The sequence below is a fragment of the Trifolium pratense genome, linkage group LG2 (genome assembly GCF_020283565.1).
Source record: "Trifolium pratense cultivar HEN17-A07 linkage group LG2, ARS_RC_1.1, whole genome shotgun sequence".
Lineage (NCBI taxonomy): Eukaryota > Viridiplantae > Streptophyta > Magnoliopsida > Fabales > Fabaceae > Trifolium > Trifolium pratense.
Genome location: NC_060060.1, coordinates 47,530,568 through 47,558,238, shown reverse-complemented (window position 1 = coordinate 47,558,238; position 27,671 = coordinate 47,530,568). Strand labels below are relative to the sequence as shown.

Here is a 27,671-nt window from a genome sequence, read left to right as displayed (position 1 = left end):
AGGTTTTTAAAACCCATACCTCATTGTACACCCCCCCCCCCCCCCCCAAAAAAAAAAAAAAACACCTCATTTTAATTTTGGACAAGTCATTTGATTGCAAGAGAGTTGTCTAATTCTTTTTTTATGGTCCTCTTTGAATTTTCCATCAAAAAGAGTTTATCATCCTTTCAATTTTCTTGAAAGTGAGTTGAGGCAAGAGATACACACTCATGATATAGAACATGATCGTAAAAATGTATTTAATACGTTTCAAAACTCATCCTTCACATAAGTAAAGTGATGTTTTTCCTTCTACCCACCGATGCGAGAAAGGCTTAGAAAGTATACTAGCGGTAGTGGCGTCTCCGAGTTTTAGGGGCTCTGTGCAAAATATAAAAGTGATTCTTTAATAAATAAAAAATTTAAAAAAAATAAAATTATCGATTTAAATTGTATATAATACAAAAAAAAAATCACTCTTATTCTTGTAAACATATAAATTACCAATATTAAATCAAATGGGATAAAGAATACAAAACAATTATCTTTGTATATAACGTCAAAAAGGAACATCATAATCTAAGATTAAATTTTATGCAAAGATTAAAATGGACTAGAACTATATTTACGAGTATAGATAACTAATCTATTGATACTCATATGATATTTTATGAACATTAACAATATATAACTATTACTTTAGGCCTAAAAATTAATCAATTAATATACATCTGATATTTTGTAGGTATAAATAATATATAACTAATATTATAGGACCTCAAAATTTTGAGTTGAGGTCCGATATCGTCGCACATGCCGCACATGTGTGCAAGCCGTCTCTGATTAGTGTGCCTAGGCAAGAATGCCTACCATTGCCCATACTTTGAAAGTTGAAACAAAGGCCATATATATGATTTTTATTTTTCATTAAACTAACGGTAAACATTAGCTATTTTTTATGGTTTTTCTTTTAGGAAAATGCTAAACAGTGCCCCCGGGGCACTTGTTAAGCATACCTAAAAAGGAAATAAAAAATAAAATTTATATTGAAAAGACAATTTTTTATACTTTTGAGGCATTGACCCTGTTTAGCATGACCCTTTTTTTTATTGTGTAAATTCGTTATAATATATGTGTGCAACTGTTGTGACTAAATGTGTGACTTAAATGAACAACAAACTATCTATAAGAATTTTAATCACGTTATGTTCAAGTTCGAACTCGAAATATTGATTAAACTAGAAGATATTCGTGTTATTTCATCTAAGCACTTTTGAGTTGTTTTATGTTGTGTTATATTTCTGTAATCCTCGATGAATTTTTCTGGTTTCATTCATTGATTAAACTAGCTAGTGTGGTTGGTTCAAATGATGGGAGAGGAGTTGAAAGAATTTTAATTACAAACATGTTTTAAAAGAAGTTTTTGACATGTGGACGATGACAAGAGACAAACAGAATTGAACAAAAGCTTCGAAGAAAAAAAAAGCACCAGATATGTCAGCAACACAATAGATAGCCTTTAAAATCTCAATTAAGATATTGTGTCTGTTAGACCAATAAATGTGATTTTTAGAATGATTGATTTTGTCATCCAAAAAAAAGAGCAAAAAGCGGTCTAAAATGTGTTTTGAATCCCTCTCTTTCCCTCCCCTCCCCTTCTTAAAAATTGAACCAAACAAACCTTAAAAATAATTTTGTAAAAATATTATTCTCTTTGTTGATTTATGCATCCTTTTTATAATTGTCAAATTGGTAACTCATGAGAGGGAGGAAGAATTTGACTATATATCCATATTCAATTGCACCTTTTTTGAATAGAAAGATTGCTTCGTTTGGTAAAAGGATCCCAAAAGCAAAATGGTCCTTTCCAATGCTACCATATATGGCCCAGCTGACACACTAACTTCAATCTCAACTTTGTGCTACCATTGAATTTGAATCCGCCATGATTTATTCATTCAACCCACTTGACCCCTCCATCGTCCTTGCATGTTTAATGCTAGTACTGTATGTGTGTTCACATTGGTCTATCATGGATATGGAAAGAAAAGAGTATTTATTTTAAACTTCAAATTTAGATATGTTGGAATTATATGTGGGTTTTAAATTTATAAAAAACAATTTATGCAAATAAATAATTTTTATATTAATTTATAAGCTAAAAAATAAGTTATTTAAAACAGAACTTAAATATTACTATAAAACTAGAATAAATAAATAAATAAATAAATAAATAAATAAAAATTGAGTCTAACAATGGTTGTTGGAAGCAAGTGGAGGTTGTGTCAAGACCAAGGTTCAAGTGGGACTTGGACTTGATCCATTGTCTTGAATAGAAGTTCAAGATGGAGACATCAGCTAGGTGGCAGATGGTTAAATTGGCATCACCACTGATTTGAAGTTAATGTGGAGAATTGTGAGAGTGAATTTAAAATCAGGAAGATTCAAGTCTGTTCAAGTTCAGGATGAACCGGTGCATATCAGGGATGCACTGTGCAAGCAGCCTAGAACGTGTGAACTAGTGCATGAACAGGATGCACCGGTGCATGGAAAGTTTGAGCTGGTGCAAAACTATCGAAACTGGATCCAATAGGAACTTGAACCAATGCATGGCTAGTATGCAATGGTGCATCCGCGAAAGATTTGAAGAAAATATATTTTGATTTTGTTTCAAAATATAGCATATTTGTTCCTAGCTTTAATGGTTATATTTTTCCATAAATAGGAGTTGTTTTATTCATAGAAAATATTAAAAATTAAAAGGAAAAATAAGGATTTGTCACCAACTGAAAGATCAGGGTTTTAGAGAGAAACAAGAGAGGTTGTCTCTTGGTATATCTTTAGGGTTTGGCAAAGGGTCATTGGATTCATCTTGGGTAGTCTAAATTATGGAGTCTCTTGGCAACATGAAGAGATTCGAAAAAATTATAGAATTAGGATTGAAAGCTAATTCTTGTAAAAGCCTTTAGAATCTCTTTGTAACCAAACTCATTAGTGAACGGAGAGCTGCTCTCTCCTTCAGAATAGATCATTGTTAGGCCGAACTGAATAAACGAATGGCGTGTTCTTTCATTTTTATATTGGTTGTCATTCTCTTACTTCATGTATTATTGGTGTATTTAATCGAATTCACACCAATAATAATAAGTACTACATCTCTCTAGTAGAAGGAGAAATTTAATAATTAAATTTGAGATGAACTCTTGTTTCTAGGATATATAGTAGTTTGTTTTGTATTACATCCATTTCTTTCCAAAAGTTTTGATGCAGCATGGAGTGATTCAAATACCATCGTTAGAGCATATAATATAGTAATATAATATAGGAAGAATATTATGTATGTCATTTTTTTATGTCTTCCGCAAATTGACAATGATTTTCTTCATGCTACTTTTATTTTATACACAATATTTTTGTCTTGATAAGGAAATATTGGTTGGTGCCAGCCTCATTAGCATTGGAATATAAAAATCATTTTATAATTATGAATAAATATTTATTTAGTATTATGTTTATCGTATGTATATGTAGTTATGCACACCAAGTTAGGTTGTGCATTTTGTTTTGATTTATAACATAATTGTTTTCTTAGCTATAGATCTTGTGCAAAATTACGTCAGATCTGAAGAAAATATTCGAACTCATGCTAATAAAACAAGGGTCATGCTAACCGGTGCTCTCGGGGTACTGGTTAAGGAAACCAAAATTAGAAAGTTTTGAAAAGAAAATAATACTTTTTAAACTTTCGAGAAGTTGACTGCACAAATTCCAATGCCAAATTACTATTTTTGTATCCTTAACTAGTGCCCCGGAGGCACTGTTTAGCATTTTCCATAAAACAAAAGAAGAAAGGAATGAAACTTGACACCCATGCATTTGACCATGTTTCTATCATTTTTATTGGATATACTTATTAATGTTTAATTTATGTAAAAGTAAAACTAAACAAAAAGAAAAGCTTATGGAAGAAATGTTTAAAGAATTAAAAAGTGACTAACCAAAACTAAAGCACTGGTTTAGCTTCTTTTTTTTTTTTTTTGTTGACAGGAATGGATATATTTCATTTAATGAAAAAGAATATTAACAAGAAAGTTATGAGAAAGATGATAAATATTGTGAAGACAAAAATCACATAGTGATTTAACTTGACAATGATGAATTGGCCGTTTGAGAACAAGAGTAGAGGTTTAGAGGCTAAGATATAACATTTGCATCAAGAGGAGTCAATATTGGACATTGAATGGAAGTCGTTAGGAATGATGTTAATCAATGTCGAGATCAAGTAGTCGTTGGGAGGTGTTACGAACTTGATCAATCGTTTGTGAGCCGAGTAAAATCTAAGATTATTTGATGGTTTCGATAAATTGGACACCCCTTAGAGAAGTTAACCTCAATCAAGATGGAGACGGACTAGACTTTATGCTAGTCTAGAATATTATAATATTATAAATAACTGCTACGTAAAAATGATAAAAAGATTGAAAATAGATGGACAATAAACTATTACGCTAAACCTTTTTCTTTTTGTATAGAGATGTGTTATATAAACACAAAAAGTTGGACAAAAATACAACATTGTATTTTATTCACTCACAACACGGATATCGAGACATGCAATAAATATTAAAAAAAAATGTGTAGTTTTATTGTATTTTTGTTAAAAAATTGTGTTTGAATAACATTTTTTTTTGTATAACATAATCAATTATTTGAAAAACTACATCTATAAATTTAGGGGACACGTAATGTTGTGTATAACTCTTTGAACTCTTTTTAGAAGGTTTATAACCTTCGATACTAAGAAGTCAAAAGAAACGAAAATGGTATAAAAACATGTCGAATAGAAGTTGCCCCTTCTAACATTCTCTATCAAGTTTTTTTATTCTAAGTATGAAAAGAGATAACAATAGAATTGAAAATGAGAAAGAAAAAAAATATTGTACTTAAAAAATAAAAATCAAAATGGGCACACTAGAGTAGATGACATCACAATGTCAAACCCTCCTAACACTGTCCTTTGTGCTGTTCATGAAATTCACAATGCGGCAAGAAAGAAATTGCATTTATAAGGGTCCATGTGTTTTGATTGTGACTTCAACAGTCACACACACAAAATAAAAAAGAAAAACCAATTCCAATTCCAATTCCAATTCCAAAACCTCACCACCCTTTACACACACACACACACACCACTATATAGGTACTACAAAAGCCTCATCAAAATTCTCTCTAGCCTTCATTTTCTTCCTTGTTTTCATTTTCACACCCCCCCCCCATCTATTTCCTCTTCATATGGCTCAGGTATTGTCCCTTTTATTTTTATCTTTCTTAATGTTCATAATTTATTTCTTCCTTTCTCTTAGATTCCTTATGCACATCCTCATGATTTAGCCAACAATTCAATATAAAAATATATTTATTTTAAATACTTTATTTACCATTGTTTTTTTTTTTTATTGGATTGATTCAAAGCAGAAGGTTGTGTTAAAGGTATTAACTATGACTGATGACAAAACAAAGCAAAAAGCCATAGAAGCAGCTGCAGATATCTATGGTTAGTAATTAATTTTACAATTTTTTTTATTAAATTAAAATAAAAAATAAATTTTTAATTAATTCCCAGAATTTCTATGGTTAGTAACATGCAACTTTTGAAAAAAAAAAATTAAATATTTAATTCTGGGAATTTTTATTTATGTAAAAAAATGTTATGTAATAAATTAAAGGCTGATCTAATGAATTATTGGTGATTTTTTTATGAACAGGGGTTGATTCAATTGTTGCAGATGTAAAGGAACAGAAATTGACTGTGATTGGTTCAATGGATACAGTGAAAATAGTGAAAAAGCTGAAGAAAGTAGGAAAAGTAGATATTGTTTCTGTTGGACCTGCAAAAGAAGAAAAGAAAGAAGAAAAGAAAGAAGAGAAAAAGGAAGAGAAAAAAGAAGAGAAAAAGGAAGAAAAGAAAGAAGAGAAGAAAGAGGAAAAGAAAGAAGACAAGAAATAAATAATTAGTATTATTATTCTGTTTTTTTTTTTAAAAAAGCTCTTCATTTTGTTTCTTTTTTTCTTTCTAATTTTTGTTTGGAGTATTTTTCCTATATTGAGAAGCCAGTGTAAGCTGCAAAAATTGTGTATAATTTTATTTTTGCTTATTATTATTATTATTATTATTATTATTATTATTATTATTATTTACTTTATGTAATTTCTTTTCAAATATGATGTTCAAGATTTTTTAATTAAGCATTGATTAATCTTCAATTACCAAGATGAAAATGGGTTTTGAATGGATGAGAAGAATTAAAATGAGGGCTTTTTGCCCTCTTTGATACCAAAAAAAAGAATTAAAGACAATGCTTAGAATTCTTTCCTTTTTTTCTGTTACATATTTTCGGTATGGGAAAGTAATAATTGGTAATTAAGTTCATCATAAATAAATTGCATTGAAAATATTGTTACCTGATTTTTTATAGTTTAATCAAGATTTTAGATTTGATCTCGGACTTAAGGCTCTGTTTGGTAACACAAATAAGCTAGCTTATAGCTTATTATATGAGCTTATAAGCTTGTTTCAAAAAATTAGAGGTGTTTGGTAACAAGCTTTTTGTACTAGCTTATAGCTTTTTTTCAGATGCTATTTCAAGTAGCATTTGAGCTTATAGCTTATAGCTTTTTACACTTTATTCCATTTTTACCCTTTAATTTAATAACTATCCACTCTAAAAAATAAACTACCCACTATCAATTATCAATTATGTAATTTTATATTTAATAACCACTTTAAAAGCTAATTTTACCAAACACTTTAATTTCAATAAGTTAGCTTTTCAGCTATCAGCTATAAGCTAGCTTTTCAGCTATCAGCTAGCTTATCAGCTATCAGCTAGCTTATAGCTTATTTTTACCAAACAGACCCTAAGTATGTATCAGTATTAAAATTTTTAGGTAGAATTTGGCACTGTTTGGTAAGTCCAATAAGCTAGCTTATAGCTTATTGAACTAGCTTATAAGCTTGTTTGAAAAAAATGTGAAGTGTTTGGTAACGAGCTTCTCTAAATAGCTTATAGCGTTTTTTGAGAAGCTATTTCAAGTAGCGTATGAGCTTATAGCTTTTTCATTTTATTCCATATTTACCCTCATTAATTTTTTTATTTATTTTTTAAAAATTATAATAACTACCCATTAACACTTACCAAAAAAAAAAACTACCCACTAACCATGTATTTTTATGTCATTTTGTACTTACAACAACTAAATTGTCAAACACTTTAATTTTATTCTACTAGCTTTTCAGCTATAAGTTATCAGTCATCAGCTATCAGCTATAAGCTAGCTTATCAGCTAGCAGCTAGCTTATAGCTTATTTTTACCAATTAGAACCTTTATCACTTATTTAGATTCCACGAGACTTAAAAAATTAGTTATGTATTTAGTATGAGTAATGCTAGGATCACACTTATTTACACACTCTTTAACACACAAAAAAAACTATTATATTTTTTATGAAATTTCAAATTTTTGTTACTATTATGTTAATAATTTTGTTGTACGAATTATTCCTGTAATCTCACTTTTGTTTTTTCCTTTGTTTTACTATTTACTCAAATGGCTCATGTGACTGATAATATCAATGCCAGTTGTTATGGTTATGGATAGTGAATCAAAATTGTGAATAGAAAATATCCGTACAAGTTGATGAAGGTAAAATATAGTATGTATATTTTGTACATTAATTTAGTTGAGTGGATAGAAATATTGTTATATCCACGTTTTGAAATTTGAATTTTAGATTTCTTACTTATTTATTTTAAGGTGTAAAATTTTAGTCATTGATAAAAAAATACTCTCTCTATTCTATATTATAAGCAAAAAAAAAAAAACTTAATTAATAGGTTAACATAAATTAATGTATTTGGCTTAAATTTACACCAAATACATCAATTTTTATTGATTAATTTTTGCTTATATTATGGGACGGAGGGAGTATATTTCATACATGATTACTTCGTCCATAAATATTGTAACATGCACTAATAATAAATTGGTTCAAGTGGTAAGATTATTAGACTCTGTAAATAAATGGATAAAGGTTCGATCTTTGACTATTATGTATGAAAAATATTAAGTTGAAAGAAGATAATTCATCTTGTGTGCATTATAGTGCATGTCTCCTTAGTCATAATATTAAACACCAACTTAATATAGTTTGGGTATATATAAAACGGAATGGAAGTATTGTTAACATATCAATTAAGAATTAAGACAGACATATCGATACTTATTTGATTTTTGTTATCTCTCTGGTTCTTAGGAGAATAAGACATTAATAATACGATAATTATTGTTCCATTCAAAATTCATACCCATATACACCCTAAGGGTCCGTTTGATCTGCAAAATATAAATACTGGACATAACAGTACAGGACAGTACAAGACATAACAGCACAGGACAAATGTTTAAGGTATTGAACAAACTTTGTGTTGTACGATGTTTGGTGGATAAAAGGTTATTTTGGTATTTTAGACAACTTGTGCTTAGGACAAAAAGTTGTCCCGTGGTTCTTTGGGGGACAAGAATTTCAAGTTTTGTCTTGTCACTTGGCCCCCAGTTTGTCCAGTACCAGGAACAGTTTTAAAATCAAACACAGTACAGCAGAAGTTGTCATGTCCAGTCCCTTATTTTTAAGCAGATCAAACGCACCCTAAAAACTCTTCTTTTTTCAGAGTTCATTAACCATTTGATGTCAACTACTTAATTATATTGATATTTGACTAGTGACTAGTGAGGTCCGACCTCAACACTAGTTTGATTGTTCAAGTAATGACAACTCACCTTGTACAATCATATCTTACTTTAACACTAGCGTGATTGTTCAAGTCATGACAGCTCACCTTGCCCAACTAGGTTTTACCTTAACACTAGTTCGAATGTTCAATCATGTCAACTTTCCTCGTCCAACCATGTTCTATCTCAACACTATCTTGATTGCTCAAGTCATGCCTAAATCGACTAACCATATCAAGCTTGTCTCCAAGTGGGTTGTGCAAGTCAGCTTGTTGTGGTCCTCCTTCAAGGTATTTGGTCTATAATATAGACCAAATACATTCATTATGCAATGTACCTAGAAAAATGATTTTTGCCTATATAGTGCTAGGGATGGAGTATTGTTCACAATAATTAGGAAGTAAAGTTGGAATTAATTAATTAATTAATTACTTGTATTGAGAAAAATAAAACAACACTTATTCTTCTATAACAAATTACTTTTGCTAAAACCAAGACACTATTAATGAACTCCACCTATAACGAATTGATTGGGAAAACCCGTGTTCGTTTTTTTTTATAAGCCCATGTTCGATTCTTAATACTGTATGAATCATTCTTTTATCAAATTTTAATTACCTCGCGGTCGAACTCTAAATTATCGAAGTCATTTTTTCTAAAGTGACCATCATTGTGAAACAAAAGGAGTAAATTAATGATTTAATTAAACATTCCTTCCTCGTCACGAAATTTCATGTATTCGCTTGTGGGTCATTTTCATTTTCTTAATGTCAATAACTCCAAAGTCCAAAAGAGATGGCGATCTCATTCTTCTAAAAAAAAATGAAGTAATTCGTGCAGATAAAAATTGTTGTCAAATTATTATTTCGAGGGACAGGAGATGACTCATTGCAACCCTTTACTTGATCAGCTAAGCATTTTTTCGATGTGAATGAATCAGCAAAGCATTTTAGTCACTTTTCTTCCTTTTTGTAATATTTAATGTTGGGATATTTCTTATTTTAACACTTCTTTTTTCTTTTACTCTAGTTGTGATAAAATATAAACAAAATTCACTTTTTTATGTTCACTTGCATGATTAATGTATCTGATCTATAATATAGAACAAATACATTAATTATACAATAAACTTAATCGTGAGACTAGAGAAAATTGTGAACTTATTTTAACTATCCTTAATGTTTTGGACCATTTTTAGGTATCGGTCTACCGGCAGGAACCACCTAATATTTTGCCTATATGACGATAGGATTTTCATTAAGGAATACTTTCTCCACTAGAAATCTTTTTCTGTTGGAGAAATTCAACATTCTTCCATGCTAAGTTTATGTATTTTCTATCTATGTTTAGTGTGATAAAGATAGAATCATAACGTCTCTCTTGCCTTTGGTTTATGAGTTCAATAATGGCCCAGGCTTAGCATGGGCAAAGGCAGTATGAACACTTCTCCAACCCCTCCTCACACCTGATTTCTTAAATATAAGTTTTACGATACATACATATGTACGAGTATTAGATGCCTAACTTGGTGAGGACAACGGCAGCCCATCACAAGTTCTCAACTTAATCTTACCGGTAGTATATCTTGGGTGCGCAGTATGTTGGGAATATCTAGCATAGAGACCCCCAAGCATCCCTGAGTGAGTTACAGCAGCTGGCAGAGGCAACACAAATCAGGGAACCATTCCGCAGAAGTCAGACAGCTAGTAGACCACCTCAGTGAGCGCCCAATAGTAGTTTACACCCGAACCAATTCCAGGAGTAGGAGAAATATCTTTCTAGATAGAACTAGGCCCTGAAATTTTATAAATGAAATCTAATATGGAAAAACAGATATCAGCAGCCCGAGGCAAATAATTGAATAAATATAGTGAACCATGAAATTACATAAAAATCATATTGAGGGATCAATGAAGTGTTTCTCTCAGCTTCTACCTAGGAAATTTTGTAAAAGATTGTAAGAAATGGAAGTTTGCGTACAACAAGAACAATAGCAATAAGTTGTCAAAGTTAAATAAAGATTAAGAGAATCTTCAGGTATGATAATTGTCATCCTCTTCGTATCTTTGAAGCCATTGGCATTATTTTATCAGAAGCCGGTGCTTTACACTTTTATCGAGGCCAAAAAAATGTTAACTTACAACAAACTTCAATATGCCCAACCTCATAGTCGTCTCCAATAAATCATGTGCAATATTGCATATTGCGCAGACAATGCATTCATGAAATCTGGACTATAGCATCCAAATTCCAATGAGCATGTTGATGTAGCGAATACTGCATGAAGAATTGACAACAATACATGCAATAGCATTCATACATGTCAGAAATAGCATACTGCTACTCAATCAGCACATGCAGGTCACCACATTCTTGCATGATGACAGATTTTGTTTATCGCATGTTAACTCAGCACAAAATATCTAGCCGACGAATGAGCCAGCCAAAAAATAATAACAGTAAAAGGTCACTCTTCTTGATAAACCATCTGGAACACGACAGAAGACAGATTGCTGTCATTGAAAACCCAGAAGCAAAGCAACTGACTTAAGCATGTGTGAAAAGCAACAAAAAAATGCCTCACATCTAACTCTTGGCAATAGCTTCAGGTAATTTTGCCCTCATCTTGCCTGCTTCAGAGATATAAGGAGATTATCTAATATACCAGGTGACCAACAACTGATTCCACATTGCTTTCAATTTTAGGTCCAACATCTGCAAGCAAGAATATGGAAGTGAGTATAGCAAAAATGATTCTCATATTTTTATTTTTATTAGGATCAAGATGCCCTACAGTTTGGGATACTCTTAGTACACAGTCAGCTCATCAGTGACCGATTCATGAGGACAGTACGGTTCTAATTTCGAGCTTGGTACTTTAGATTTAAAAAAAAAAAATCAAAATATGCATTTTTGTAAACTCTACTATCTGAATTCAACGGTCACCAATGCACTGACTGTGTGTATACAGGGAATCCATTTTGCTTGTTACCAAACCCGAGTCAGCTGACTAAACAACAATATTATGAATGATTGACAAGCATAATAAGCAATATTGATAATAATACATTAATAAAAAAAATGGCTTACAGTTACAGATTTACATGTAACAAGCTAAAGATTGAATGAATAAAATATGTTAGAAGGGGAAAATTACATACTTTTTATCTCCAGCTTCTACATCAGCTCAGCAACCAGAAGATAATTGGTCCGGGTTGACCGGATGTCCGGATCAATAAGTTGATGCATCACGAGTTTACATCAGCAAATCTGTTATCTCATTTCTTATATCGTTTCGCTCTTAACTTGGGAAGTTGATGGACATTCCTTCCCTTCTCCATCATCTGCCGTAACACTTTTCGAGCTCTAGAAAGCTTTCCAGCATTCCGTAGATTACTCACTAATGTCCTATAGACAACAAAATTTGGACTACAACCTTTGGTCTCCATTTCCGTAAGCTTTGAGCATGCTTCGTCAAACTTTCCCACCATACAAAATCCACGAATCATGGAATTATAGGTAAATACATTTGGAATTTGTCCTCTAGAAATCATCTCATCAAACATTTCCTGAGATTTCTCGAATTCACAAGCCACCACATATCCGGTGATCATTACAGTGTATGCTACCACATCTGGCATGCAGCCAATCTTCACCATTTCATCAAAAAATATTTGCAAGCATCCATATTTCCTGATCTACTCAGTCGATCTATGAGTGTTGTGAAATGAAGAACAGTTGGTTCTATACCTCTTTCTCTCATGTGATTCAAAAGATCAACGGAAGCAAGTGGCTTATCCCCTCTACCAAGAACATGTAGAAGTATATTATAAGTATGAAAATCCGGAGAAAGGCCGCTTCTTTCCATCACATAAAGCAATCTGTGAAACAGATTCATCTTCCCAAGACTGTACTTCGCAAGCATGACAATATTATATGTCAAAACATCCGATGAAAAATCTTCCTCAGACAACATCTGGCCATAACATAAACCCACTCAATCAACGGGTACCGATTCATATAAGATTGAAGAGCTAGGAGATGAAGGAGTAGAAAATCCAACTTAATTGAGGTATGAAGGAGTAGTATTTTCTGATTTATTGAATCACGAATATGAATCATATAAAATAAATATAAGTATATATACCTTGTGAAAACCATATAAAATAAATATAGCTTAGGAACGTCTGCATAAACATCTGGGCCATTTGGTCTATTATATATATAGCCAGGAGATGGGTTTTCATCGTTGAAGGCGATATCATCATACATCATCACCCAATTATATTCCCATCCCTTAGACCACCATCTTTGAACACATGATAAGCATGGCATACATCAGCTTGATGTCTATAATTTGAAAATACTCTTGAAGCAGCAATTAGGAAAGCCCATTTGGTTCCTGTCCCATCACCATTTATGCCACTCATCCACGCCATTGAAACCATCCAAAATACAAATATATTTCTTATTTCCATTTTTTTTCTTCAAAGTTTTATTATGAGACTATAACAAAAGAGTTTTTTTTTTTTCCTTCAAGTTTTACAACTATGAGACTGTAACAAAATTAATATCCTTATATACTTTAACATTCCACTCTTTTGTTACAATGTCATAGTTGTAAAACTTGAAGGAAAAAAAAAACAATTTTGTTATAGTCTCAGTAAAATTTTGAAGAAAAAAAATGGAAATAAGAAATATATTTGTATTTTGGATGGTTTCAATGGCGTAGATGAGTGGCATAAATGGTGATGGGACAAGAACCAAATAGGCTTTCCTAATTGCTGCTTCGAGAGGATTTTCGAATTATAAACATCAAGTTGATGTATGTCATGCTTATCATGTGTTAAAAGATGGTGGTCTAAGAGATGAGAACATAATTGTGATGTGATGATGTAAGATGGTCCTGGCTATAAATATAATAGATCAAATGGCCCAAATGTTTATGCAGACGTTCCTAAAGTATATTTATTTTATATGGTTTTCACAAGGTATATATACTTATATCTTTTATATTTATTTTATATGATTCATATTTGTGATTCAATAAATCAGAAAATATTACTCTCATACGTTAATTAAGTTGGATTCTCTGCTCTTTCATCTCCTAGCTCTTCAATCTTCTAGCTTCTCCTCTTCCTCTTTGTTCTTTCTCTTCTCTTCTTTTCTCTTCTCTTTTTTTGCTCTCCTCTCTCTCTACCTCTTTTCTATCTTTTCTTTATGTAAAAATGAGCTATCCTTCTATATCTTCCTATTTATAGCTAGGTTTCACTAATTGCTCCTTAAGCCTCCTTACTCATCTCACCCCCCAACCTCCAAGGCCCAAAACATAATCTTGCCCATTACTTCCCTCATTCTATTCTTAATGAATTAATCTACCCAAAACACATAAACCAACAATTAACACATAATTTATTAAATTAAACCACCACAAATAAACAAATATAACTAATCAATTAATTACAAATAATTAATTCTAGGTCGTTACACTCCAAGACAACTCTATAGGATAACTCACTTGTATTTTGTGTTTATTTAACATGTGAACATTTTTACTCGCATTTAATTCAATTTTCAAATATAAAATTATTTCGTTACTGATTTATAGATGAATTGTATCTTAAATTTTAATCTCTCATCCCTACCATGTTATCTTTTGATTTTATACTATTTAAGATCTTTAAAGAGTACTCCCTCTATTCCAAATTATAAGGGGAAAAAACTCATTTTTTTGTCCAAAATTATAAGAGAAACAAACCAACATTTTTCTTTTCTAAGAATTAATTTTACATATTCTCGTGAAATTAAATGTAAATTACGTTTTATTTCTCTATCTACTTTTCCCAATAAGCAATAGCCAACGAAAATTGATTTTATATGTTTCTATTAAACTTATTTTAAGGAAAACACAAAAAATACTCCAAATTATATGTTTTAGTTTTTCTTAATGAGCTCCTCCTAGAACGAATTGTTTGGGAGAACCCATATTTGATTCTTAATAGGAATAATTTTTTGTCAAACTTACTTCAAGGTCGAACTCTAGATTACTGGAGTTTACTTTCGGGGATTATCACCCAAAAAATTACTCCCTCCGGTCCTATATATAAGAAAACCCTGTTTTTAAGATTCATTGTAAGAACGCTTCTCCAATCCCAGGCTTAGCATGGGCAAAGGCAGTATGAACACTTCTCTAATCCCTCCTCACACTCAATTTCTTAAATGTAAGTTTTACGGCACATAAATATAGATAAGAGTATTAGATGCCTAACTTGGTGAGCGGCAGAACGTCGCGGAAGTTCTCAGCTTAATCTTAAGGGTGGTATCTTGGGTCCGCAATATGGTGGGACTGTCTAGCACAGAGACCCCCAAGCATCCCTGAGTTACAGCAGCTGGCAGAGGCAACACAAACCAGGGAACCGGGAAGTTCTTCCGCAGAAGTCAGACAGCTAGTAGATAACCTCAATGAGCAAGCCCAATAGTAGTTTACACCCGAACCAATTCCAGGAGTAGGAGAAATATCTTTCTTGATAGAAATAGGCCCTGAAATTACATAAAATGAAATCTAATATGGAAAAACAGATATCAGCAGCCCGAGACAAATAATTGAATAAATATAGTGAACCATGAAATTACATAAATGTCATATTGAGGGATCAATGAATTGTTTCTCTCAGCTTCTACCTAGGAAATTTTGTAAAAAATGTTAAGTAATGGAAATTTATGTACAACAAGAACAATAGCAATAAAATGTCAAAGTTAAAGCTTCCACTATAAAGATTAAAAGAATCCTCATCATATGTTTGAAGCCATTGGCATTATTTTATCAGAAGCCGGTGATTTACACTTTTTTTTATTCCAAAAAAATGTTATCTTACAACAAACTTCAATATGCCCAACCCCATAGTCGTCTCCAATAAATCATGTACAATATTGCTCAGACAATGCATTCATGAAGTCTGGACTAGCATCCAAATTCCAAAGAGCATGACGATGTAGTGAATACTGCATATCCCATTGAAAACAACACTGCAGTGCAATAGGATTCATACATGTCAGAGATACTCTGCTACTCAATCAGAACATGCAGATCACCACATTCTGCATGATGACAGATTTTGTCTATTGCATGTTAACTCGGCACAAAATATCTAGCCGAGGAATGAGCCAGCCAAAAAATAATGACAGTAAAGGGACACTCTTCGTGATAAACCATCTTGAACATGACAATTGCTGTCATTGAAATCCCAGAATCAAAGAAACTGACTTAAGCATGTGTGGAAAGCAACAAAAAATGCCTCACATCTTAGTCTTGGCAATAGCTTCGTGTAATATACCAGGTGACCAACAACTGATTCCCCCACTGCTTTCAATTTTAGGTCCAACATCTGCAAGCAAAAATGTGGAAGTGAGTATAACAAAAATTATTCTCATTTTTATTTTTATTAGAATCAAGATGCCCTGCAGTTTGGGATACTCTCAGTACACAGTCAGCACATCAGTGACCAATTCATCAGGACATTACGGTTCAAATTTTGAGCTCAGTACTTTAGGTTTAAAAACAAATTAAATATGCATTTTTGTAAATTCTACTATCTGAATTCAGCGGTCACCAATGAATTCAAAGATCACCTATGCACTGACTGCGTGTATGCAGGGAATCCATTTTGCTTGTTACCAAACCTGAGCAAGCTGACTAAACAACAATATTATGAATGATTGACAAGCATAATAAGCAATATGGATAATAATACATTAATAAAAAATGGCTTACAGGAAACTAAAGATTGAATAAATAAAATATGTTAGAAGGAAAAAATTACATTTCATCTCCTGCTTCTACATCAGCTCAGCAACCAGAAGGTAATTGGACCTGGTTGACCAGATTAATAAGTTGATGAACCACAAGTTTACATCAGCAAATCTGTTATCTCATTTCCTATATCGTTTCGCTCTTAACTTGGGAAGATGATGGACATTCCTTCCCTTCTCCATCATCTGCCGTAACACCTTTCGAGCTCTAGAAAGCTTTCCAGCATTCCGTAGGTTACTCACTAATGTCCTATAGACAACAAAATTTGGACTGCAACCTTTGGTCTCCATTTCCTTAAGCATTGAGCATGCTTCGTCAAACTTTCCGGCCATACAAAATCCATGAATCATGGAATTGTAGGTAAATACATTTGGGATTTGTCCTCTATAAATCATCTCATCAAACATTTCCTGAGCTTTCTCGAATTCACAAGCCACCACATATCCGGTGATCATTACAGTGTATGCTACCACATCTGGCATGCAGCCGATCCTCACCATTTCATCAAAAAAATATTTGCAAGCATCCATATTTCCTGATCTACTCAGTCCATCTATGAGCGTTGTGAAATGAAGAACAGTTGGTTCTATACCTGTTTCTCTCATGCGATTCAAAAGATCAACGGAAGCAAGTGGCTTATCTCCTCTACCAAGAACATGTAGAAGTATATTATAAGTATGAAAATCCGGAGAAAGGCCTCTTCTTTCCATCTCATAAAGCAATGTGTGAAACTGATTCATCTTCCCAAGTCTGTACTTCGCAAGCATGAGAATATTATATGTCAAAACATCTGATGAAAAATCTTCCTCAGACAACATCTGTCCATAAACCCACTCAATCAACGTGTACCGATTCAACACAAGAAGACAATGTAGAATTGCATTATAAGAATGTATAGAAGATCGAAAGTTAAAAGACCTTGACTTTATAAACCTCACAACCAAATTCATAGCGAAACCCGCCTCACCGCTAGCGCAAATCAAAATATTGAAAGTGCGAGCCGTGGCAGGGAAACCCTTCTCAATCATCACATCAACAAGTCTCCACATTGCCTTAAAATCCTCACACTTGGCAAATATCTGCATAATCAAGTTATAAGAATTAACAGTATGGCAATAACCTTTCTTCTGATCACACCAGACAAAGAACTTATAAGCCAATCTTGCAATACTACTCTTGTTATCACAATTCACCTCTCTCAACACCGCATACAAAACCTCTCTAACCAAAATCCACGTCGGCCTTATATTCAACTCATCTAAAGCCAACTTAAAATCAAAATCTAACTCATCTTTTCGAAGAACCTCAAGAATCCTCTCAACATTAATCCTAACATTTCGTAACAAACAATCTCTAACAGAAAACCTCCTTTGACCGCATCCAAAACTATTATCCTCATCATTCAAATCCCCATTTTCCCTCTCGAAATCGATCCTCCCAACATTTCCTAACAAACCATCTCTACCTAAAAACCGTCTTTGATTGTAACCAAAACCATTTTCCTCATTATTATTCAAATCAACATTTTCAAATGAACCTAGAAACATTTTTTTCAAAGGCTCCTCAACCAATTCAAACCCATTCCTAACAACCTCGTCATCAACAACATGAAACGGTTGATCACATAACTTCCGTGTAATATTCAAACATTGATAAATTTTATGAACCATCCTATGACCTAAGAGGGTTATTGAATTCATGATTCGAATCCATCATCGTCTTTGAAACGACGACGTTATGAATATAACTGAAAACGAATTTCCTGATGATAACAGATTGCGTTTTCCGATTCCGATTAGAGGCTTCGAGAAGCTCATTGCGAGATGAGAAAATGAAAGGAAAAATCGTACCGTTGGGGACGAGAAATTGAGGCGAGTGTTGAGAAATTGCGTCATCGCGAGGTACAGTGCATGGTTGCTACTGGGAACTGTGGTGGTGGAGAAAATGGCGGTGAAAATCGGCAAATGTAAATCTGAAAAACCCTAGAAAGTAACGAAGGAACAACATGGAGCTGAACGCAGCGTTTTAGTCATATATAAATCTCAGTCACATTAATCATAAGTCGTATTAAAATTGCAAATTAATCCACAATTTTTTATTATTAATTATTTCGGTTCTTGAATCTATTAAAAAAATAGTGGGACTCAACAGTACCAATTTTTGGGTCAATGGAAGAAAAAAGTTTACTCAAAATTAACTAATTAAAATGAAATTTTCAATACTATGTTTTTTTTCTTGTAATAAAAAGTATTTAAATTGGAAGAACTAAAAAGAGAAACACAATTAGAGCTTGTTTGAATTAACTTATTTTTGAGTTTATGGAAATATATTTTTATATATTATTATAGGATCAGGATCAAATAATACCAATTAGTTTGACACAAAATGTTACACCTATCAATAACGTTTTAACCCATATAAATTTTATAAAATCCACCGTTGGATTGAAATTTTATATCATATAGATCATTTGTGTAAAATTTCAAACAAATCCAAAATCATTTGATATGTTATTGCGACACATAAAGATTAACGGCATATAAAAAAGACGCAAATCTTAATTTTGATGTATCTCAATAGTATATCAAATAATTTTAGATTTGCCTGAAATTTTACACAAATATTCTATATGATATAAACTTTCAATCCAACGATAGATTTTATAAAATTTAGGGGTTGAACTTGACGCAGTACGGAAGCGTGAAGGAAAAGCAAACGCTAATCCTATAATAAAAACTCTGGAATCCACCAGATTTCCGGAATCCACCAGAAAAAGTAACTAATCTAGAATCCACTAGACTTCCGGAGTCCACCAGAAGGAGTAATTTGGAATCCACCAAATTTGAGAAAAATCTCTGAATTTTATTGAATCAAAAGTTTGTCTTTCAAGGCTACAATAGTTTGGTTTAAATAGTGGTGAAAAATAAAAATAACAAATCTCCTAAAAGATTGTAAAAATAAAAATAACTAACCTAACTAAATAAAAATAACAAATCTACCTAAAATATAAAAATAAGAAATCTGCCTAAAGTATAATAAAACTAAATATAGCTAAAATAATAAATTATTAAGGAAACTCTCCTACATCAGTCTCCTCTACCTCAAAAGAACTCGACCCCGAGTTCTTATCTTGATAAAGAACCTCATATGCTTGATACTGACTCATGCGTTTATCATAGTAGAAACTTAGTACTGGTTCTGCTTTAATTATCAAATTCTTTCTCGTTTGCTTGATTGCTACTTTTTGCTCTTTGTTTTTCTCCTCTAACTTGAGATAACAACTTGTTAACACATCTAATAACTCCACAGTGGAGGTAGAGCTTATATGCATAACATGGGAATACCGATCAATGTTCATAAGTTCCTCTGTTTGTGTTGTCCTTGAAGTTGCATCATACCGTGTTGCCGATGACCATAAATTTGTTACAAAACCTTCTTTCTCCTTTGTTTCTTTATCAATTTCGGGTGTCGCCTCTGTTTGGATGTCGTAATCCATGTTATTGTTGTTCTCGTTGAAACTACCCTCCAATTCTAGATTGAGCGCTCCTTCCTCATCGATTGTATTTTCTACCATTTTACACTCCACATCTGTTTGATCCTCTTTCTCTGAATCATCATGTTCATCGATCTCTTCCTTCTCATCTTTCGATTCATCAACTTCAACCGAAGCATCTTGTTCAACAACTACTTCGGTTTCTTTCGGTTCGGATTTATAAGCAGGATCGTCAAGTTTCTCGGGAAGAGATGGCTGGTTATCATATAGGGTTTCAGTAGCTATGTGGCGTAGATGAAAATTATTGGCATGATTGTTGTTATTGGCATTATTGAAGATGCTAAATGCTTCCTCAAATTTAACATTAACATACCAATTAACATAAGTTATCAAAACAGAATGTTTAGCAATATCTTTAATCGTTTTACGCGAGTTACCTGTCATTCTGTAAGCATGCCTCAAAAGGCCGGACAACGAGTAATCTTTGTTGTAACAAAACGGACAACGATATGTCGAATAAGAGATTTTAAACTCGTAGTAATCATCCTTCAACCTTTTGTAATATCGACGCTCATAGTATTCCAAATCAGATTCACCACGAGTATGTTCTGATTTTACGTACGTAACAATATGGTTGTTATTGCGAACCCTAATAACCGGAATTGATTCTCCCATGGCTGATCACGTTAGGAAAAGAACAGGAGAAACCTGCTCTGATACCAACTGACGCAGTACGGAAGCGTGAAGGAAAAGCAAGCGCTAATCCTATAATAAAAACTCTGGAATCCACCAGATTTCCGGAATCCACCAGAAAAAGTAACTAATCTAGAATCCACTAGACTTCTGGAGTCCACCAGAAGGAGTAATTTGAAATCCACCAAATTTGAGAAAAATCTCTGAATTTTATTGAATCAAAAGTTTGTCTTTCAAGGCTACAATAGTTTGGTTTAAATAGTGGTGAAAAATAAAAATAACAAATCTCCTAAAAGATTGTAAAAATAAAAATAACTAACCTAACTAAATAAAAATAACAAATCTACCTAAAATATAAAAATAACTAATCTAGGTGAAATATAAAAATAAGAAATCTGCCTAAAGTATAATAAAACTAAATATAGCTAAAATAATAAATTATTAAGGAAACTCTCCTACATCAGAACTTTTTATCAATACTGTAAAGTATAATCCCGATGTGATAAAAACAGAATATTTAAAAAAGTAAAATCTTTTTTTTTTAACGTTTAAAAAAGTAAAATCTTAAAAGTTTGTATTTTTGTTAAAAAAAATAAACAAAAGTTAGTATTTTGTGAATTAATAAAGTATAAACCGAAAAATATTATATTTAAAAAAAGAAAAATGTTAAAAGTTTGTATTTTTTCAAAAAATAAAATAAAATTAGTTTTTTTGTGAAATATAAAACGAAAAATAGTATATTTAAAAAAGAAAAATGATACAGTAAAAGTTTGTATTTTTGTCAAAAAAGAGAAATTATTATTTTTAGGCAAAAGAAATTATACTTAGTATTTGTAGTCAAAATAAAAATGAGTTTAATTGAAGTGCAATGGCAGTGTAAAGATTTTTTAAACATACATCCAATGATATGCTGCCACATCATTTAATGAACGTGACACATTATGTGTTTTTAAATATCATATATGATGTGTTAGTATGTTATTGAATGCATGTGTAAAATAACTTTAAACTGACGATATATATAAATTAAATTCAAGAGTTTAATTGTTATGTACCGTCGGTGTAAATTTTTTACGCATACATCCAATGACGCGTTGCCACAAATTTTTTACGCATACATCCAATGACGCGTTGCCACATCATTTGTTTTTAATGACGTGTGAGAAGAAAATGAGAGAGACAGATGAACTTAAAATATTAGAGGAGTGCTAGCAACACACTCTTTAACTAACACACTCTAACACACTCTCTTCTATTGGTTAAAATTTATATGGGTCCCATAAAAGTTATATGGGTCCACATTTTTTTATGGGACCCATGTGAATTTCAACCAATAAAAAAGAGTGTGTTGGAGTGTGTTTGTTAAAGAGTGTGTTGCTAGCATTATTCAAAATATTAACATTAACGTAATTAATGTTAACGTAATACATTTCTCCTTTAAACCTAAAATTGCAACAGAGTCTTGTACCAGAAGAGTTACATAACATCATAACGATAAAAATAACACATCTAAACAAACATGACTTTAAAACAAGATACAAAATCTACATAAACATAAAATATTGATAATTCACATAAGTAACCAATTCTTCAATTCGTTGACTCATGTAGTCTTCTTTCACCTGCAGTTTGATGAACCTGTCTAACCTCTCCACTAGTGTTCTTAGACAAATCTCCTGTTCCTACAATAACAACAAAACAACCCAAATGAATGAAATCACACTTTCGACAAAAAAGAAAAAAGTCAAAAAAGATAATGCTGCTGTTTTTTTTGGAACTAAGGACCTTTTTGGATAAAAAATGACAAACATTAGGAAAATTATTTGAAAAGAGCTTCTTGTAAATTACTCCTATGTCATTTTTATAAACTATTTTTAAGCTCATTACTATATGATTTTTCAATATAAAATATCAAAATATTTAAGTAAAGAATGATTGTTATTTTTTTTTTATTTTAGATGAAATAATAATTCACTAAAATTAAATTCACATATAATAGTGAGATCCCGAGTTCGAACCCGGGACCTAATGTCTGAGGTAACAATTTTGGCATTTTACCAGTTGAGCTGAGCTAAGAGTTATGAGATTTAATCTAATGGTCTCTAATATGCTGAATACATGAATGTGTAAAATATTATTATAAACATAAACACTTGCTGGAAAATAATTAAAACTATCTTTATAATCTAAACAAACTAGAAAATATGATAATTGAAGAAACAAAACCAAAAAGTACTAACCTTGAGTAGATTCATTCTCCTCTGGTTTTTCAAACCAAGATCCAACAACACCCTTAACCATATCAACCATACCCTTCCCAAAGTCACCTTCTTTCACTTCCTCATCCCACCCCCCTAATCTTCTCTTCACCTCTTCACTCTCAGTCACTTTCCCTCTTGGCCTCTCCATTTTCCTTCCCTCATCATCACCTCTCTTATGCACAGCATCAGAAACCACTTTCCTCACATCTCTACTACCTTCATCATTATGATAAACCTCTTCCACAGACTCATCTACACTTTTCTTATATAAACTCTCAGAAATTGCATCAGATAGTGCTCTATCATCTTCACCAGGTCTTAATTTTTCAGCTATATACTCTTTCATTGATACCCCTTTATCCTGTTCTACACCCCCAGTTTCTCTTTCAGTTCCTACACCAGCAAATTTTCCGTATACCGGAGCTAACTTCTCTGTCAAGGAAACTGCAATTTTCTTTCCATATTCTGCAGGTGACACTGAAGAAGAAGAAACGTTTTTCTCATTGTTGTTGTTGTTCTCTTCATAGTTTGTTTCGGTCTCATTCTTCTCGCCAAAGCCGAGCTTTGAGGCTACTGTGTTTTTAGCAGATGCAGCTTTATCAGCTATTGCAGAAGTTGCTGATGAGATTTTCTCTGTATAACTACTTTGGTTCGATGGTGCTACTGCAGATGTTGCAGATGAGTAGCTACTCTGGTTTGATGGTGTTTCGCCATATCCAAGCTTCGAAGCAACTGCGTTTTTAGCACCGGCGGCTTTGTCAGTGACTGCAGAAGCTGCAGAGTAGATTTTGTCTGTGTAACTGCTCTGGTCAGACGGTGCTTCATTGGTTGTGGTGGTTTCACCTTTTTCACCGTATCCAAGCTTCGAAGCAACTGCATTTTTAGCAGCAGCGGCTGTGCCAGTCACTGCAGAAGTTGCAGAGTAGATTTTATCTGTGTAACTGCTCTGGTTCAACGGTGCTTCTTCGCCAGTTGTTGTTTCTCCTTTTTCACCATAACCCAGCTTCGAGGCGACTGCATTTTTTGCATCTGCAGCTTTGTCGGCGATTGCAGAAGTTGCAGAGTAGATTTTGTCTGTGTAACTGTTGTTGCTTTGGTTTGATGAGTTCTTCATTGATTCATGGTGTAGCTGAGGTTGTTCCTCAACTGTGATGTTTCTGTTGTTGGTAGAAAACTCTGGTGTAAACTGATCATGGCTTCCAGCTGAAGGGTATTGAGTTTTCATTCCACCTGAATGCTGTGGCATATATTGGCCATGACTTGTAGCAGAATGGTGTTCAGTTGGTAGATGGCTTCCAGCAGATGGATACTGAGTTTTCATTGCACTTGAATGTTGCGGCAAACTTGTAACTGATTGGTGCTGAAGATTAGGCTCAGTTGCACTAGAATACGGTGCCGCATATTGATCATGGATTGTGGCAGAAGAGAGATGTGGTTTAGCCTCAGTTGGTAGCAAATTTGTTTTAAACTGATCATGGCTACCAGCAAAAGGGTATCTAGATTCTGTCGCACCTGGGAGAAATGTGCCGCCGGAAGATGGTGGCAGATATGTGTCATGACTTATAGTAGAAGAGTGATAAGGTTTAGGCTCAGTTGGTAGTAAATTTGAAGTAGTTTTTGTTGCATTGGAAAATTGAGGTTTATGTTCAGTCGGTAGTAACGACGGTGTAACATGATCATGGGTTGTAGCTGAAGGGTATTGAGTTCTTGTTCCACTAGAAAAATGTGGCAAGTTTTGGTCATGAGTAGTAGGGTGTTGAGTTTGTGTTGAAGTAGAAAAAACAGGTGTGAATTGATCATGGCTTTTAGGGTATTGAGTTTTGATTTCAGGTGATTGTTGTGGTAAATTTTGGTGATGTGTTATGGTTGATGATGGATAAGGTGTTTTGGTTGGTGCAGAAATTTCTGGAGAAAATTGGTGGTGGATTCCTAGAGAAGGGGAAGGGTGTTGTTGTGTTTCAGAAATAGTTGAAAGAGTTTTTGGTTGTTGGGTTGGTATTGGTTCATTGTATACAGTCATTCTGTCAATAGATTTTTGAATTGGAGTAATGTCCATTTCTGCAGCACCTGTTAGAATTTAGTAAGAGACAATATTAGAAATTGACCAAATTTGGATGTGATTAAAAAATTGATTGCGACTAAAATAGAAGTGTTACATTCAATCAATTTCATTTTCTTAACTAAAATAGAAGTGTTACATTCAATCAATTTCATTTTCTTAAATTATTAAGGGCAAGGGCTTGCCCCAACTTTGTAGTAGTTGACACATGATTTTTTTTTTTTTTTGAGGCCCTATGTGGTGGCACACCCTGAACACCCCATAAGGACAGTCTAATTACGTTTTCTTAAATTATTACTGTGTCTACATATTATTACTATTTTGGGTACTATTTGAGTCTACGCAACGGTGTCATATCTATCTAATGGTCATGACCTATGTCAAATATTTTTATAGGAACTAAGTTGATAGAATAGAACACTTTCTACAATGTACTACACTATGTCATGAGACATAACAAAATCAAATTTTTAAGCCAAACAAAGACTCAGCAAAATAATAATTTCATCAAATTAGACCACTATCTTTCAAACTTTTATGACTAACAATTCATTAAATTAACGAATCAAGTTATTTTTAGTTATACTTAATAATAATTACCTATCCCAGTTGGATCAGTGACTTTGGTTTGATAATTAGCTGGAGCATATGCTTGAAATCTACTTCCTGGTGCATGAGGATCTTCCTCCAAATTAACCTTAGGTTGCACCATTGTTCTCTCTTCCCTAACAAATGTTCTAGATGGCTCATTGATTCTACTTTGATTAATATTTTCAGTAGCTGATTTAACAACTACTACTCTTGGCTCATTATGATGATGATGTTCTTCTCCCATAATAGTTGTGCTTCCAAAATTCACTCCTTGACCTGAATTTTTTACTTTGCCAGTTGGTGTCACATTTCTAACTTTAGCACTGTCATAAACTGCAAAAAAAAAAAAAAAAAATTCAAGCTTGTATTTGTGAAATCAAAATTATTTCTTGATAATTTTAGAAAATCTAATTGTTTTAAAATTGGTTTTGGCCCTGTTTGAATAAGTTTGTCAAGTTTGTTTATGATAAAATAACTTATAAAAATACAATTTTCATTAATGTGAATTTTTTTTTTTTTTGAGGAAAAAGTGTGAACTAACATTTTATAATTCTAGAAACATTATAAAATATTAATATTGTGAACAAATAATTTTCAGAACAAATTGTTTGATCAAATTTCGTAGACTAAATATATGATTTACTTATTATTAAAAAATAAAATTGAAGGCTTGAGTTAATTAATTTGAAAAGGGTCCAATCTTTTTCTATCTTGCATACATAAAAAGTTAATTCCTATATTTCTCTAGATAAATGCTGTTTAAAAAAACTACATAAATAATTAAAGATCAATCCTACAAAAAATAATTGAAGTGAACAAGTAATGATAACATCTTAGAAGAAATGAAAGGAAAAACAATTACTTGGTGCACCATGGATTTCTGGGTCATGAACATCATCTTCTTCATCCAAGTCATGGTCATCAGGGATATGTTGATTTTCATAATGATATTGATCATGACCATGACCTTGTTCATGATCATCATGATGACCATGCTTGGTGATTGTGTCCTTAATTTTCTTAGCCTTTGCCTTCACTTTCTTGAGAACTGACTTCTTCTCATGATCATCATGATGTTCCACCGTACCATGTGTCACTATACATCCAAAATTTAAACCAAAAATTAAAAATATGAAAAAAATAATGCATGACCATTAAGTAGAAAACAAGTAAAATTAAAATGTTCCTTTAAATCAAAAGATCATTTAAAATATAATACATAATATTAAAACAGACAAATCAATCTAATCAACAATTTGTCTCCGAAAGTGTAGTCCACCTATAAAAGGTTGGGACGTTGAAGAGATTTGAGAAAGAGGTTCAGAGTTCGATTTCTGACTACTAAAATTTCTCCTTTCCTTTCTAAGAATATACTAACAACTGGATTGAGATTGGATTGAGATTGGATTGAGATTGGCTACGGTTGAAAAGCATGTAGTTTTGGCATGTAGTTTTCATGCGGTTTTCAATCTCAGCTGTTTGATTAAACGGTTTAAATTGATAAAGTAATAAAATCAGTGAAATCAATCACAGTTGTACATGTGAAATCGAACGGTCATAAATGATTACCGCGTGAAAACTATGTCAAGGAAATCCACACGCCTAACAACTAACCTACAATATATTAACAAGTAACATTTACAAAAAAAAAATCTAATCAACCAATTAATTAAAATCTAAAATACCTTGTTGTGAGCCCAAATTATGGGGATGGCGATGTTCTTCTTGCATTGTTCTAGAGTTTATGATTTTGATTGGAAAAGAAATTGTAACTAGTTAAATTCTTGTTGAGTAAGTAGTAAGCACGAGGGAATGTTAAAGACTAAGACAAGGGGGTTTATAGAGAAAAGAACAAAAGAATATCATACTCTGCTTTGCCACCTTTGCATGGTATTGGGCTTGTGGCTTCTTAAAATGGTGACACGTGTGATGTAAGTAAACATGTGTTTGTCGTTTGACACGTGTTGACCAGTTTTATCTACGTGTCTTGCTCTT

The 27,671-nt window shown here is 32.5% G+C and overlaps 4 protein-coding genes across 7 annotated transcripts; 1 reads left to right on the top strand and 3 right to left on the bottom strand.

Moving 5' to 3' along the window:
- Nucleotides 1-5,079: 5,079 nt before the first annotated feature.
- Nucleotides 5,080-6,161, top strand: LOC123908599 (heavy metal-associated isoprenylated plant protein 39-like). The gene is made up of 4 exons (XM_045959286.1): nt 5,080-5,212; nt 5,247-5,280; nt 5,455-5,533; nt 5,745-6,161. Exons 2-4 carry the CDS (start codon nt 5,272-5,274, stop codon nt 5,984-5,986), a joined length of 330 nt encoding a protein of 109 aa, XP_045815242.1. The 5' UTR covers nt 5,080-5,212; nt 5,247-5,271; the 3' UTR covers nt 5,987-6,161.
- A 4,444-nt stretch (nt 6,162-10,605) lies between these two features.
- LOC123907926 (pentatricopeptide repeat-containing protein At3g60050-like) lies at nt 10,606-18,679 on the bottom strand. Of its 4 annotated transcripts, none has more exons than XM_045958385.1 (4): nt 16,590-18,595; nt 15,039-16,154; nt 11,931-14,144; nt 10,606-11,484 (listed from the first exon to the last, which is right to left on the bottom strand). In XM_045958385.1, the coding sequence occupies exon 1, from the start codon at nt 18,277-18,279 to the stop codon at nt 16,699-16,701; it is 1,581 nt and encodes a 526-aa protein (XP_045814341.1). In that variant the 5' UTR covers nt 18,280-18,595; the 3' UTR covers nt 10,606-11,484; nt 11,931-14,144; nt 15,039-16,154; nt 16,590-16,698. The 4 variants fall into 4 exon arrangements, with proteins under 4 accessions (XP_045814341.1, XP_045814343.1, XP_045814342.1 ...); XM_045958387.1 differs by having other exon boundaries at nt 11,931-15,309; nt 16,070-16,154; XM_045958386.1 differs by having other exon boundaries at nt 11,931-16,154; nt 16,590-18,679.
- LOC123904822 (pentatricopeptide repeat-containing protein At1g55630-like) lies at nt 12,048-13,208 on the bottom strand. The gene is made up of 3 exons (XM_045954432.1): nt 13,107-13,208; nt 12,506-12,745; nt 12,048-12,419 (listed from the first exon to the last, which is right to left on the bottom strand). The coding sequence occupies exons 1-3, from the start codon at nt 13,206-13,208 to the stop codon at nt 12,048-12,050; spliced, it is 714 nt and encodes a 237-aa protein (XP_045810388.1).
- A 3,676-nt stretch (nt 18,680-22,355) lies between the features above and the next one.
- Nucleotides 22,356-27,407, bottom strand: LOC123904821 (low-temperature-induced 65 kDa protein-like). The gene is made up of 5 exons (XM_045954431.1): nt 27,362-27,407; nt 26,539-26,772; nt 25,686-26,009; nt 23,006-25,093; nt 22,356-22,447 (listed from the first exon to the last, which is right to left on the bottom strand). The coding sequence occupies exons 1-5, from the start codon at nt 27,405-27,407 to the stop codon at nt 22,356-22,358; spliced, it is 2,784 nt and encodes a 927-aa protein (XP_045810387.1).
- Between the last annotated feature and the right edge of the window lie 264 nt (nt 27,408-27,671).